The sequence below is a fragment of the Serinus canaria genome, chromosome 1, assembly GCF_022539315.1.
Source record: "Serinus canaria isolate serCan28SL12 chromosome 1, serCan2020, whole genome shotgun sequence".
Classification (NCBI taxonomy): Eukaryota; Metazoa; Chordata; class Aves; order Passeriformes; family Fringillidae; genus Serinus; species Serinus canaria.
Genome location: NC_066313.1, coordinates 41,905,047 through 41,921,830, shown reverse-complemented (window position 1 = coordinate 41,921,830; position 16,784 = coordinate 41,905,047). Strand labels below are relative to the sequence as shown.

The window sequence follows — 16,784 nt, the reverse complement described above, 5'->3', positions numbered from 1 at the left end:
ACCATCTTTTACTTCCTGTCCTTCAACTAACTGATTCAGAAAGGTCATGATAAGTTGGAGAAATAGTCCAGAACTGAAGAAAATACAGATAAGAGAAACAAAAATTGTAACAGCAATAAAAACATACAGGGACAGATTAAAGAAATTGTAATTGTTTAATCTGCAAAAGAGAAAGAGCATTATCATGTTCAATTACATAAAAAGAAGCTGCAGAGAGTAAGAGAATACATCACTTTCCATATATTCTTGGCACAAGACAAAAGAAATATTTCATTTAAATTACTTACAAGTCTTATCAGACACTTGAAGAAAAAATGTTAATGGTAGTAACTGTTGAGTACAGATGAGGTCTCTTTGGGAAACTGTGAATATATTAATTGGCATCTGATAAGAATGATTTGTGCAGGTCATCCTGCCTTTGGGAACAGCAATAAAATAGGTAACCTCTCAAGGTCTTTTCCTTCTACAACACTACCAAAACTAATTCATTTCCCTGATTTGTCCAGCTTCAGGCAATTAAAGCACTTTATCAAGATTGTCATAGACTCATCACACATTACTCTTGCAGAAAGAAGGTTGAATAACAGGCAGGCCATTAGCCACTTACTTGATTTCACTGATAGGTACTTTCCTCTGCGCCAGCTGTTCCACCATCCCTTTTTCTTCTGAAGGAAGCAATACCAACAAAGCTTCACCACCTTCTTTGTACCTGATCAAAAGGGGAAAAAAAAGAAATCTCAAACAATCATGAAAAAATTAGGTTTTGCTGATGTTTTCAATAGCCAATAAGAATCTACATTTGATTCCTTATATAAACAGTCCAAAGAACAAACAAAACCTCTCACTTAACAAAGGGAAAAAAAGAGGCAAACCAGAGACTTGCCAATATCCCTACTTGAGCTGATTTTAAAACTATGCCTGGAGTTCTAAACATCTGGGGCTAAGACATGCGTTCAGACCAATGAATCTTTTCCTCCCTCCATTTGAAGCATTAGTGGCAAACAAATAGCACTCAAAGTGTATGACTACAGGACTAGAAAATCCAGCTACTTGCATTCAGCATTTTCCAATAGGTAAAGTTTCAATAGGTATTCAAATAGGTAAGGTTTGATTTTGAGAAGAAATCAAATAGGTGAGGTCTAACATTTGGTAAAAACTGATTCTCTTTGCATATCCTGCAAGCCAAAGACAGGGAAAGGTTACAAAAGGGTAAACAACTTGGTCTCAAATAACAACCCCTTCTTACATGTTCAGTAAAGGCTAACAGGTTACAGTGACATCATCACAGAGAGAAAAGCATAAAAATAGGAGCTCTTTCATTTATAGAAGCAGTTTCCAGATGCAAAAGAAAAGATACAATCATACTGATCCCATAAGAATCCCATAAGAAGTATCTAGCATTCACTCTTCAGTGCACTTAACAGCTGTATCAAATGTAGATGAGCTGGTAATTACTCAAGATACACGGTTAGCAAAGACATTAAAAATCAGCTAATTTATGCTTAAAAGCATCTTCTGGAGCATTTTCTCTTTGTGCAAGAAAATATCAGTTCCTGCTTTTGGCACATTTACTGACTTCAGGATATTCATGTAGAAAAAAAGTACCCAATAGCATTGGTAAGCAAACAACACAATGGGTTGAAGTTCTCCTGAAGAAGTGGGTAATGATGAGCTTGCAGGCACTAAGTCTGCATCTACTGTAGCACATACACTGTTTCCTTGTTTATATCTACAAATACTTCTTAAAAGTACAGATTGATAAGAAAATACTGCACAGCCCCACATCACAAAAACAAAATTCCAACTGAATTTCAGAAATACGCCAGAATTGGACAGAATTCAACTCAAAACCAACTGATGAGAGCAATGAGTAGGACAAAGCAAAACAAGACTTGTAAGTTGCTCTGTAGAGCAGCTTTAAAATCCCTTCTTTAGGGAGGCCAGGGAGCACAGAAGGATGTTCTCAGGCACACCAAACATGAATCATATCATTAAAACTGATAAAAGTAATTTCTAGTGGAATACACGGAGCCCACATTTCTCCAAGGATAAACAGTTATCACTTGGCAAAAACAGTACTGCAGAATTGTTTGAAAACTATAAACACTATCTGTCACAGCACAGTAAGCAATGTAAGTAGAAACAAAATCTGCAGTTAAAACAGTCTGACAGCTTTTATTACAGCTTTCTGCTTTCATTTGATGAATTTGAAAAATCACAACAAAATGCTCTTGGATGCCTCGGATTTTTTTTTTCTTCAATGCTATCTATGATGGATTTGGATACCAACTTCTGAAGATCAACTACAAGTATCTAGTAAAGGTTTACATGAAATTTTAAGCTTCACATTCTAGATTTTGAAATTTTACATGGAAATAAAATTGATCTAAGAAGAATCTCAGTTACATGCCAATATCATGCAAATTTACTGATTATACATGGATTGATAAGAGTACTTTGGTACTGTACAAAAACTATAATGATTTAAATCCATTTCATTAGTAGACCTACAATGTTTTCAATACAGAAAATATCAGCTTGTACAATCTTTCAAAAAAGCTCTAAGCAATATATTTGTTTGTCTTAATTTATTATCTTTACCAAGCATGTTGTCCCAGCTGACCAAACATCCCATGAAATGTTTACACCCTTTATACAATAACTAAGGTTGGGAAGAACTTGCTTACATGGACCAAGTGCACCTTTTACAGAAGTTCTATATATTTCAACCCAACCAAATTACAAATTATATACCTGCAAGGTGGGTGCCTGTCAGACACTGCCACTACCTGAACAAGCAATGAAATCCTGGAAAGCCACTGAACCTCAGAGGACTTTGCATTTTATTGCAAAAACCGATGATCATACTACCAAGACAGCCAATGACACATCAAAAGAACCTGAGCTCTCAGAGCACTGTTGGAAAGAAGGATGAAAATATTCCCTTGTATCTATCAGACAGGAAGACAGAGATAATATGGCTGTAAATACCAGTCTCACCAATTTAGAGTACAGAATAACCCAGTTCTGCTTTTCTCTCCAAAGTAGATGATATGAAAGGATAGGACTCCAACAAGAGCTACGTGAATGATCTGATATCTGCAAAAAATGTCTGTTAAATCTCTTAACAATCTTTGTCATTTGTCAAGAAAAGTCTTGATTGCACTGTATAAACATACAAATGATGTTTCAGATTCCTTGAAGTTAGCCAAAGGCATGGATTTATGCAGTTTTGTTGCTCGTGGTATTTCTTATCCCAGAGTGCCTGACTTGGCATTTTTAAATTGTTTCTTTATCACATCTCTTTTATTCAGTGTGCAAAGCACTGTGAAAGGCCAGAGTCAAAGAAATTAAGAAGAAATACTCAAAGGGCAGAGAGTGCAGATATCGTCTGTACAAGCCACAAAACCAAAATCTGCAATGATACAGTACAGGAAAAACCATTCTGTGCTTGTTTTGTTTTTATAGCTTTCCAACAGTATCCAAGAGGCCACTCTGAAACACGATGCAGGATCGGATAAACCTTCACTCTGACTCTTTAAAAATTGATTTTGTGTTATTAGTGCTAAACTCTTTGTATGCTGAGTCAGTAATTGCTTCATAAAGTACAAATCCAAAAGGGACATTCCATAGATAATTCACCAAAAAAGCCAAGCATCACATCTGGTATTTATGGACACCAAGTATTACCATGTTTACTTTAAATCTTGCAAAGCCTTTATGTAGACTTTATGTAGACAAAGTAGCACCACAGCTAAGTAAAGAAACAACCACATGAAAATATAGATCTAGAAAAAAAAGAGGCTTTCAAGCACCTCTTCCTTCTCATTTTTGCCACCTATTAAGGACGAAAAAAGCAACATAGATATATTTCTCAGAGCTAAGTCATCAGAAATTCTAAAGCACTGAAAGAGATCTAGTAACTACTGATGCAGTGTAATCCCTTCCCATACATGTTTTGGAAACATTCTCTTTTAAATGCCAATAGTTCAAAAATATTTGAAGTTAAGGAGGAACAGTCTTTGCCCGTTTTATACCATAATCGTGACTTAATTCAAGCAAACAATTTAATAACAACACTGTTCTTCAGAGCTAAACACAAAAATGAAAACATCACAGAATTAATAAAGCTAGAATCCAAAGGTTCTTAAATACCATCTGGGAAGGTCTGTATCTATTCAGTGGACATTGAGTTAAAGAAAACAAAACACAGCCTATAAAAAAGGAGGTTTAGTTGGGCAGAGTGTTATCTTATTTCTCAAAAAAAACCCCAACCTCATAATGTGCTAATCAGAAAAATATTGTGTTAAAGATCATCTCAAAAAGAATAGAAAAGTTAAATTTTCCACTGAAGCCTAAGTGTTCCCTCTGCCTATTTCATACTAAAAGCTTCCTACTGGCAAACTTTGGAAAGGACAAGCTACTAAAAACTGGCATAAACAGTAACAAGAACAGTTAGACCTGCTCAAAATTTGTTTCCATTACAATGCCTAAAACACAAGAGAAAGAACACCCCTTACTATCCTACAGAAATAAAGTTCTCCACTAAAGCAAACAAAGGAACATCTCTGTAATTATTTTCAGCACAAAAATAAAATGCTTAAACCTTTACAGATGATAAAGCAATGAAGAAACAACCTTGGTTACTGTAATTCTTCAGCAGGAAGACTACCTCTGCAGATGAGACGATATTAGAAGTTCTCCCTGTTCTTGCCAACTGCAGCCTTCTAGTTGTCTGTCATCACCAAAACCAAACATCTGTCCTAAAATGCTAATTTACTCTGGTGATTTATTATCCAATAAGTATGCACTTTGACTCTGCTGAAGAAAAGTAAATTAAAAACCTGAAAGTAATCAAACTTTCTTGGACTGTGTAATAATTGATGATATCCTGTCATCTCCTCAAGGTGATCGAGAAACCAGAGAAGGGACTCATCTTTGCACTGTGATCTTAACAGTCTCTAAGGGTATATGATTTATTCCAAGTCCATGGAAAATTGCATCTTACTTGCAGAAAGTCTTTGGGGTAAAAAAAAATCACTTCTAGTTCATATCTGCTTTGTTTTCTAGAGTCTACTGACTTCAATATGTTTGAAAAAGGCAAACAACTTCTCTGCAACTCAATCACGACTTGCAAGCAGGAAGCTGTGAAAATCATCATTAGTGCTATAAAGCAAAGGGTTATATTTACAGTGACTGCAGATGAGAAAAAGAAAGATGCCTACAATCAAGAGCAAGTGCCAAAGGCAGACGAAAAGGAAGTGGGATAAATTACCTACAACAATGCGGTAGTGGCTAATTACCAGTGGAGAAAAATGGTTTTAAAATGTTCACAACACCATTTCCTTAGCAAAGAAACACAAAGCATTGCCAAATAGCTTCACTTCATTAAAAAAAAAAAAAAAACACAAACCAAACACTAAAATTAAGAGGATAGTTTATGCACCATGACAGAAGCTATCTTAAACTTCCCCTGAGCCAACAGCCAGTATCAAACATGAAGAAATAGAATGGCAATAGTCCAGTGAAGACAGGATAAGGAAAAAATGGTTTTCATGCAGGACAAATAGACACTCAATTGTTGCCAAATTTTAACCTATCTTTAACCCATCCTTGATCAGATCCAGTCAACAGCTGCATATACCCCTAGGCAATACCATTAAAGCAAACATTACCATTATCACAAAGGCAATAAATGAAAGCATACTGATTGTTAATCAATTCCACCTGGCCAAGCAGCTAGACTTGAGCTTGTTGTATCCACATTCAGAGTACTTCTACATCCTTGCCATGACCGTTGTAACCCATGGCTTAGTCAAATGCACCACATTTTAACTGTCAGTGACATAAGAGTTGTGGTTGTAACAGAATAAAACAGGAATGGGAACCATCTCATGATGGTCACCAGGCATCAGTATTCTGCTGGAAAAGCAAATATCCAGTAGGAAAAAAGTTATGGAAAGGGAACTGTAAGGATAAGGTGCATAGATATGCAGACATTATAGGAAATGTAATACAGGTTGTCTTGAACAGATGTATTACAACATGTTTCCCTAACGTTTGTATTTCAGAAGACATAAGCTGATGCCAAATTTCCAGAGTTAAAGGCAGTATTTCTGCTTTGCTTGGCAAGAAAAAAATCATCTATTTTAAAAACTGGCAAAGGAGAAAACAGAGGATGAGATAGTCATAAAATTTGGGGGAGGAGGGTTACAGATATAAAGATACTTGCATAACAGTTTCCTGAATTGGAGTATTTCCCCATTACAGAAAATGCAATTTACAGGAAGTGATAACATCTTTAAAGATATTTACCTCACATGAACATGCAGGAAAAATAAGTATAATTTTTTTATACTTCGGACATCACACATTTACCACCATACTCAAAAAGAAGTCTTTGTGTTTTGTTTTTTTTTTTTTTAATCTGTAACTTGAATTTACCAGGTTGACTAGGTTAAAGATCTAATTTTAGCCTAACTGGGCCGGCATGGACAGCCTCAACATATGCCATCATCTTATCTGTCAAAAGACACAGAAGGAAGTAAGGTATCACTGCAAAGCTTGCAAAGCTCGTGAGCCCATTTCCAGAAGTATCACATTCCAAGCCAACACGCCACCTTCAGATACCTTTAGCACTGAAGAAACTCTCCACAGTAAACCTTCTCAGAGAAAGGAAACTGGGCATTAGGGATGCCAGACCAACTGCTCAACTGTCTCATTCTCACCCAGATCAAATCTGCGACATTTACCAGAAGCAAGTAACAGACTGCTCTCTTCAAAATGCTAAAGACAATAAGTTAAGCATTTGGAAGAGCATCAAAACCAATCCAAATAAATGTGCCTGATTTTGTATGTGCATGATTATACACTAATTATATATTTTCACTCTTTTTCTAATGGACCCTTTGTTTATCATACATACTTGCAAAACTATAAATACAAAACTACTGAATAATTACTTCCACTGTGAAGCCAAGTTACTCACTATGTAAGGCAATCATTTATTCACTACACACCATTCACACCCTTCTCAGAACCGAAATAATCCGGACAACTTGATTTTGCAAAAATAATGCTCTTTAAATCTTTGCATATCATTTTAGTTTCAATAAAGAATCAAGAACAAGACGATTTCATCATGCAGAAAAAACTGGTGAGCAAAATACAAAAAGCAGCACAGACTCCTGTTTCTCTAGCAAAGATTTGCCCCTGCAAAGACTGAAAGAAACAGCAGCGAATTATTAGCTAATAACCTAACAATCATGCTTAATATAAGATGGATTAGGATAAAAGTTTGAGTCAAGTTCTACTATTTCTAGTATGCAATTTATATTTCATTTTGAAACTGATTTCGTGTTTTTTTAAAACAACTACAGAAGCGAAGGAAAAAGCTTTCAATTGATGCAGGCATGTGTCTGTGTTACATTGTTCCATTATACAAAAAAGTACTAGACATCTGTAAAAATATATCCAAAATATATCAGAATAGATAGTTTTATTCTGAGCTGATTAGTTTCAATCTGATACACATAACAAATAAATATATTCACCCACATACTATCCTTTAAGAAAGGGAACCTAAAATCCTAATCTACCCCCAACGGCTTCTACAGAAATACAATAATTTATATTTTCTTTTAAAACTCAACCATTAAATCCGACTATATAACCTACTACTTCTAAACATATTTCTTCAACAAAGTAACAGTTTTAGGTCTCCAACACCAGGCTCAATTCAGGCAAAACTTTATTTTCAATCATAATACCTTCTGGGCCTTGTAACATAATGAGGACTGGTGAAATCTAAGCTTCAAACCAAGACACCAGTATTTTTCCAGGCAGGGATAGGAAGAGTTTTATCTGCCATTTATTATAACTTCTACACTGCCAGGTTTCTTTCATAATACAGATTTGTTGGGTTTTTTTTAAATGAAAAATGAGCACAAAAAAATAAATGCGTACTGGAATTTCTATCCCATCTACATGATCAATGGCCTCTTTCTGCAATATGCATTTCTGCTTAAAACAACAAATCTTTAATAAGAGATCTGTGTGCACTGCAATCTGAAACTGTGCTGCATCATCTACAGCAAGTCCTACCAAAGCAGCCCAATAGAAGCTACAGGAGACCAGAAATTATCTTGACTATTCACAGCTGACCCAGGGCAGTAGAAAGTATTCACTGCTAAGTCCTCAATTTACCCAGGAAAAGAAGCTTCTTCCCATGGGCTGTGAACAGTCTGACATCCCACAGAGCATTTAAACAAAATATTAACCGGCTTCCTTTTTTCATTTTGCTTTAGATCACTTCTATTCCCCATTGAATAGACCATAGTTCAGTATCCCTGTAAATTATCAGTAAATTCTGCTATGAAGTCAGAGATTAATTGATTGAGTTTATATGTTTTTTTCCACTGACTACTTAATATCCTTTTTCTGTCTGGCAAGTAGCCCACTTACACCTACTGGCAAGTTTGGAGAACCATCTGGGTTCTACTCTCACCCCAGAGCCACAGTCCCCTCCATTCAGTCATACTGGGTCAGTGTCCCTGCTTGCCAGTCTTGGTCACAAGAAATAATCTATGAGAATCATTATTGGTTCTTGTGGCTCACCAACCTCATCAAGTTAGTCTTAGAACAAACTGATTTCAAAAGGCCTGGGAGGTTGTTGACTCCTCCAGCCTACACTGGAAGCAAGCCATCACACACAGCAGCTGTGTCCACTCTGCTGAGTTAAAATACCTGTGCTTATTTATTTTGTTATTCCAGCTAACAGGATAGCTTCATGTCAGCAGCTAATAACCTTGGCCACTTAATCGTTCAGTGCACAGGAACATTCCTACCATTCCATTAGGAAGCAAATTCTAGCAGATAACACAGTGCCAGTCAGTGCAAATGCAGCATCAGAGGCCACTGTCAAGAATGTAGCTAGGATACAGTGTTTAATTTTAGAGAATTTAATAAAGTGAATTCCAAGTTAAATGTGGTGTCAACAATATCTTGTGACCTCCACTGGCAGCTATTTTTACTTAACTTGAGTGAGCATGATGACTTGACTGCAATGTGAGAGGGTCTTAATACAGTATTTATTTTTAAAAAACATTCTAAGTGCTTCAGTGGGTCTTAAAATAAAAATAGAAAAGTAATCAAAACAAGGAGTTTGGCTGTCCAGATTATTCTGGACCAAAGACATATATCCCTGAAATATTTTTCCTAATTTAAAAGAGACATAAAAAAATCAAGCTTCCACCATTGAAAAATATACTATTAAGTCACTTGCATTTTAAATGCTTTATTGTCACATTATTAAGGCTTATTAGTCTCACTTTCACACATATAATGTGCAATTACTTACAGAGAGCCCCAATGAGCATTAATGAGCTTCAAAGCTTAGAACTGCATGACAGAGTAAGATAATTCTATCACCGGCCCCTTTCACCTGTCCATAATTTCACAGGTGTTGGTGTTCTGCAGTACTCACAAAGCATCAAAATACACATTCTTCTTAAGAGGCTTTAATCATTCCTCTTTCAGTCTAATCATCATACCAGCCACCACAAAAATGGCTGGTAACAGAGTATTCTGCTTTGGGAAGATGGAGTTTAATTACTCCATTTGTTTTCAGAAATATAATTTACTAAAAAAAAAAAGAAGCATGCCTGTATGCACACTGTTTGTTGACAACAACAGAATTACAATTACTTTCCTAAGTCAGTGTAAGCACCTAAGAAAGCTAACCAACTAGGCTGGATTAGAAATCTGAACCAGTGAGACCTAAATCATATGTAGCTCCAAACATATCACAGATAAAAACTGCAGAACAAAAATACTTATTCTGTTTGACATTCCAGTGCCAATGCCTTTAAAAAAAGGCTCATGATATGAAAATCACTTAATTCAAGCAGCAGTTTTTACTAGTTGCCTCTGAAGCAAAAAAAAAAAAAAAAAAAAAAAAAAAAAAAAAATTACATATTAAGTGGAGACATGAATGCAATGCCAGGAAAGAAAGAACTTAATTACTGAGACTTGCCAGGATAGATATAGGTACATCCAAACTTGAAGGTAGTTACACATGGACAAGAAGATAAAAATAAACTTTTTGGTGTCTTGTCTCACCAATGCAATCATGACTGGAAAACAAATATCCCTATAGACTTGTTTCATGCCATACAACTTAGATATTATGTTTGGAAAAACAGTTGGAGAAAAAAATTAGCATCAGGGTGCTTCAAATATTATTATCTTCTGCTGTCCCCTAGTGGCACCATAACTTTTTTCACAAAATTCATCAAAGAATACTTTCAACTGTAGGTTTCATAGGTTACAGAATAGAAGGAATCAATAGAAATTAAAAGCCAGTAGAAATTAGTTTTGCAAGCAATTGCTACAAGCAGCTTTTATTTAGAGTTTTTGAAACTAAATCCCACAGGAAACACTGTAATCTAGTGCTTTAAACCACCGACTTTTCTAAGAAATTGTGTAGCAAAAATAACACCAGAAGTATTTATTGGACTGCCCATGATATTGTCAGTATTTTAGAAAGTCTGTCAGTGAACTATTTAAGACTTTGAAAGCAACTGGAAGAAAAACCTTCTAGTCACTCTAATTGTAGCATACCTTTCAAGTTTATTAAAAGAACCCCCACTCAATATACGCCAATTCTACTATAAAGCAAAAGCATTACTGGACTACATCCAGATTTTCTTGATCTTACTTAACCATAAATCAAAAATGCAGGAGTTGCAATTCACGTTCTTCACCGGGGTAAAATGCAAATGAAATGTTTCTTAGGGAACACAGTGGCCTTATCCACTTAAAAATAAACTGCTACCTCTTGTCTTAGATCAAGATTTGCAAAATTCTAAGATGTATGTGGGAACACATCCAAGACTGTTAGTCAAAGATTTTCAATCCCCTTCCCCAACATATTTTCTCTCCTTTCATATTTATTTCCATATCACAAAATAATTTGACTTCAAAAGTAAACCGTATTTGGCATCCCAGTTTTAATTACAGTTTAACACAGCCCCTTAATTAGATGAGATATTTAATTTAGCTTTCATTCTATGCAATTATATTCTCATAACCCATGAAAATTTGTAATTATCTCTAACCTCATTAATGAGGACTACTAAACTGCAGTTCAGTTCATTTTTATCAAGTTTCTATAAGAAACACAAGCTTCTCATATAAGCTGTAGCTATTGAAAACAAATGAAGCTTCCTACTCAACACTCAGATTTCAATAAGAAGTACATTCTCAATTACCCACATCAAAAACTGCATTAGCATATTTACTTATTGCACAGTACTTACTTAAAATTATTAGACATCTCCCTTGTTTTATTTTCAAAGATTTATTTCATGCTATTAAGTTTCCTAAACAAATTTCCTTCCAGGACTGTTTTACCTTAAGGATGGAGACAGCGTGTATGTTTCTTCAAAATGAATGCCCAGTATAGGCAGAACCTGCTGATCCTTGTATGAGATTAGGAAACATAAAATACCCATGAAGCTTTTCCTACAGCAAAGCTTTTTTTTTTTTCCACTGTCAGTCAACACCCTCCAGCTCACACAACTTGCTCAGATGTACTCCCAATTTCCCTAAGGTCTCCTTACTGAAAAAGTGACATAGAAGGAAATGTAAGGCACCCCAGTATGGCATCCAGCACAGCCCACAGCCCCTGAGACAGACATCCTGCCCCAATTTTCTGTCCAAATCTGTCCCTCGAGCAATCACAGAAGGCTGTACTTAAGAGGCCACTGAAGACAGACCCATAAGGTTGCCAGGCTAATGTCCTCTCAGAGGACATTTGAATAAAAGCATTATGACAAAGAGGAGTTGTTTGACTTTGCACCTCTTTAGAGCTGTTTCCCCATGCTGAACTTAGTTAAAATTGCTCTTCTCAGCTCCTAATGAGAATAGGGAAAAGGCCTGAGGATTACAACTCCAGGAAGGTGCTTTAACTGAGTGACATGGCTCAGAAAGAGCTCAACCAGTATCCTAAACCCTGCCAATTTAACAGTGCCAAATACATTGTTTTCCTTCCATGATGACAGTATGCCATAAAGACAAAATTACAAGCCTTCTGTGGAAGCCACACAGGATTAAAAAAGAAAGAGAAAAAAGAAAATTTAACAGAACTCTAACCAAGCCTATATGCTTTTCTCTCAATTGGTATGCATAAGATTACATTTAAATTTTAAGTTAGCAAAATAGCTCTGTGTTTTTTCTAATTATATACAACACTCACTGACTTTGTTCATTGACAGGTTTTTTTTCAAAGTCATTTAAAAATTCATCATTCCCTTCTACCATAGAAGATCAGAGAGACAGAATGGGTCAGAAATGTTACCAATTACAATGAAAACATGGCTAAAATATCTACATTTTGAAAGAGTGCTGGAAGTGCATTCACATGGTACAGTCACCAAAATTTACAGCCTTCTGATCCAGGAATAAAGCTCTCAAATTCTTAGAGTGTTGAAATCCTATTCTAAGCAACTGCTCTGCCATTAGGTTTGAAAACTGCCTATATTGCAAGCTCTACTACAAACAAATTAAATTAGAGACAAGATATAATGGTAGGCCTCGCATTTCATCCTTCAGATAATTGCATGAGGTTTTTGATGTCCTGAATTATACTCAGTAACAGCTTCTGTTTCACTTAAAAATCTACTTCAGAGATGAAGGACCTGGTTTACAACAGTGAATCTTGGTAACTCCCTTCCATCATAAAGACTTAGCCACAAATATTTTAACTACAGCTATGTTTAAGTATATAATTCCACAAAAGCCTTAGAAAATCAAAAATTTAACCTGTAATTAACATTTGATTCCTTCCTCCCAAATTAAAATAAGGAAGAAATAGTTCCATTCTTTTGAAGAGTCTTTACAAAGAAATTGGACCCACAGTCTAAAAGATTATTTATCTGTAAGTGTCAGTAGCAAAACAAGCTTTTCCACTCACACACACACACTCAACTCATCCTTTGAGGTAATCCTGCCAAGGGAAAATGGTTTTCTATTTCCTCTATTAATTGTCCCTAATCAGATGGAACAATCAGGGATATTTTTGTCTGCTGTAACAAGTCTCTGAAGTTCACTAAGAAATTATTAAGTTAAATCATTACTCCTAACTAATCAAAAGGGTCTCTTAGTGATAACAGCCTTTTTCTTTCTAATTTCTATCTTAATTTTTTTAAGTGAGTCTTTAGCCAGTCATCTGTCCCTACAGAGATCTTGTTTTAAACATTAAGATACTAATGAAAAGTGAAAACAAACCTGGCTGTTCTCCCCACTCTGTGGATATACGTGTTTGCATCTTCTGGACAATCAAACTGAATGACCCAATTCACTGCTGGAAAATCTGTGTAAAGAAAAAAATACAACAAGCTCACTGGACTCAAAGCCCTCCTGTGCAAGAGCATTAATTCCTGTAAGAACCATCACTTGAACCCATTTACACACATTGGATGCAACCTCTGAAACATTGATTGTTTGTGTATGCTAATACATGCATTCTCTTAATCAAAGAAAGTTAAATTAATTGTGTGTTCATTTCCTAAATTATGATAGTGCAATGAGTGGAACATAATTTCACACTTGACAAGAACAGACATGCTTTGTGTCACACAGATGATAAAACACCCTATGGTTATGGTTAACAATTATATAACAATATCTGTCCCACTTTTAACACTCTCTGTTAATATGTCACACCATTGGGGTCTCAAGTTAGCTGTGGTGAGACTGCATCACTTCAGCTGTCACATACAGAAATACAACGGCCCGTCTTAAAGATGGAAAGGGGTGACCAAGCCTGACAGAAGTCAACCTTGACTGTGAATGGTATTAATAATAAGCATTTTCTAACTGCTGCACTTCACTCAGTAGCAGGACACTTTGCACTGAAACCAAATCTGCAGCTATACTGTATTCCAGAATTATACCTACACTCTAGACCAAACTAACCATACCCAAATTAGATGGTCACTGGTGAGATTTCAGCAGTATGGAAGGTATGAGAGCCAGTTTTCATTCCTGAATTCAGTTTTTAGAGCACCTTCTTTCTTTTTGTAACAGTGACAAAACCTCACATTTGGACAACAGAGTTTGCTATCTCAAAGAATGACTGGACTCCTGAAAAGGTCTTGTGCCTCTAAATGCCTCCAAGGACTAAAAGAAAAAAAATTATTTTACCCTCAGTTATTTTTCTGCCTCCTTATCAATACAGCCCTACAATGTCACTCATCTGTCAGACATTAAAATTTCAGGTTTCCATTTCCACTTACCAGTAGGTTAGCAATTTTTCATATCCTTTGAAACAACCCACAGGATACAAGCATATCAGAAGTTCTTAAAACTGCTGGAATCTTGCCTTACAGCATGTAGGAAACAAATACATCCCTGATACACTGTTACTGTTTACCTACCACATGTTTCTCTGGGATAAAAAGAAAATATAAGAACAGATGAAATGGGCTGCTTCAGTAAAGAAACAGAGATGCTTCTCAGAGTTCTGCTATTTTAAGCTCCTAAGCAAACTACAGCTTCATTTTTCAAAAACTTTATAGTCTGACAAAGCCTCAACAGGATTAGCTGCTGCTCCACTCCTAGGTGGGTACCTACCCAGGCCACGAGCTGCGATATCTGTAGCGAAAAGCACTGCTGCCTTTTTCCGAACAAAACAAGTGTAGACTTCCATTCTCTTCATCTGCTGCTGCTTGCCATGGAGTGCCAGGACAGGAAGACCAGGCTGAAGCTTACAGAACACTCTGAACAGATACTGAACCTACCCAACAAATCAAGGGGGAAAAAATTACCATGCACTGTTGAACATGTTAAGATCATATACAGGGTATATAGCAAATGAAATTGTACATCAAATTAGTTTTTCTCCATATCAGAGAAAAAAAGATGTCGAGACCTTGTTACACAACCAGGCTGAAAGACAAAAACAACTGCGGAAAAAGACCGCCATGCCTTTTGATGGCATTTCCTAAATGAAACCAGAGTAGGTAACAGCAACACAACTTGGGACGTGAGTACTTAGGCTGTATGCAAAGGACCAAAGTATGAAAAGTCCATCAGAAGCACTTCTTTTAGACGGTACTGAAGAGGTGTTGTGTTTTATACTTGAAACTCAAATCAGCCTACAGTTTCAGCTTACTATTGCAAGTTTCAACATGTTCTCTTATAAAATCAGCCTGTTTACTCTTACCTACAGTACCCACAATGCAGCATTGTATTACAGCAAGCAGCTACCTAGCATCTTTTTAAGAAAGTAGTTACATAAATTGAGTCTACTGCAGAACAGCTGCGGCTCCAAAAATTTCTGTACAACTGAGCCAACCACTTCAGTGCCACCAGTCAACTGCAGAACAACAAAAATATTGCAACCTCTTGCACAGCTGAAAGAACTGCAATGAATATTTACTAGGCCATTGTAAAATGGTCTATTATTGTAAAATACTAGCCTTGTATTACACTAGTAAGCAATACCTGCACTGTAAAATACTTGATACGTGCAGTAGCTACAGGTACAGATATCTGTGCCAAACAAACACATGCAAATAGGTTCAACAGAAGGGTCCCAGGACACTTATACAAGCAGGTGTTTGAAGGATTACTTACTATGTAAGAAAAACCTTTACCAGTACTCTTTCACAATCACACCTTCTCAAACAGGCACATTTAAAAGCTTGTAAGGGAAGCAAGTCCGATTACTGAAATACTTTGTAATTTAATATGAAACATGTCAAAAGACAGAACTGAAATAGCTGGGCCTTACTGACATTAACTTTCAGCATTCATTTTTGAAAGCAGACCACAAAAATGGCTGAGAACACTCAGATCTCCAGAACCTTCCTGCACTGAGCCTGGGTCACTGAACTGCCTCAAAGCCAGGTCCTGAATGACATACAGCAGAAGGTGATGTTGTGTTCCTCCAATTTCCTGTTGCAAATCAGTCCACAATCTCACCTCTCTGATGCATTGATACCTACATGAATATCTTCATTTATCACTTTTTAAGTTCTGAGGCAGAAGGAGGGAGGGAAAAAAACATACCTCTTTACAGCTTGCAAAAAACACAATGCTCTTCTTTTTCAAATGAGTTCTCAGGAAAGAGTATAACATGTTTACTTTTTGCTGAAGCTCACAGACAACATAGTTCTGATCCAAAGTTGCTGGGGTACTAAAGAAGGGGGAAAAAAATACATCAAAAAAGTACATTTAGATAAATCACAGGAATGTCTCCCCTTTCTTTTAAGCCAAGAGTGTCTTATATATGCTCAGGAAAAGGAGAAAAGAAAAAGAATCAGGCTGGAAAGCTCTCCCACTTTGAGAAACAAGTCTTATCGGCTTCATTTGAAAGCTACATCAATTCCCTTATTAAAAGCCAGTGGGGAGGGACTGATGACTTTTGACGATACTTCTAAATTCATTTACTTCCAGCAAGGCAAACTTTGCATGTCTAAGCAGCGACATTCAAATTGCCTTGACTTAAAATGCAATTTTGTCTATTAGTCCTATTAAAGCATCATTTGTGCTTAAGGCAATGTCAAAGCAGAGTCTAATCACGCACAGAAAGAGAGCACTGATGTACTTCTACTGATTACACTGAGATGCAAAGTGACTTTCTAAAGCTCTGAATTGTCATCTGAACTCACATTTCTGTTCTTAAACACAGAAATAAAAAAAATTATTTCGGATATTTGCCCTTGAAATACATCTAAATGCTCATCTCTTACAGTCCCTCAACTTCACCCTAAAAAGAC

The 16,784-nt window shown here is 36.2% G+C and overlaps 1 protein-coding gene across 1 annotated transcript in view; it reads right to left on the bottom strand.

Annotated features, from left to right (window-relative positions):
- DDX10 (DEAD-box helicase 10) overlaps window positions 1-16,784 on the bottom strand; it is a 154,108-nt gene that overhangs the window by 126,171 nt on the left and 11,153 nt on the right. Inside the window, exons 7-10 of the mRNA XM_030234540.2 lie at window positions 16,075-16,201; window positions 14,635-14,797; window positions 13,288-13,372; window positions 608-709 (exon numbers count right to left, since the gene is read on the bottom strand). Coding sequence (XP_030090400.2) covers window positions 608-709; window positions 13,288-13,372; window positions 14,635-14,797; window positions 16,075-16,201 — 477 coding nt within the window. The remainder of the gene's footprint in view (window positions 1-607; window positions 710-13,287; window positions 13,373-14,634; window positions 14,798-16,074; window positions 16,202-16,784) is intronic.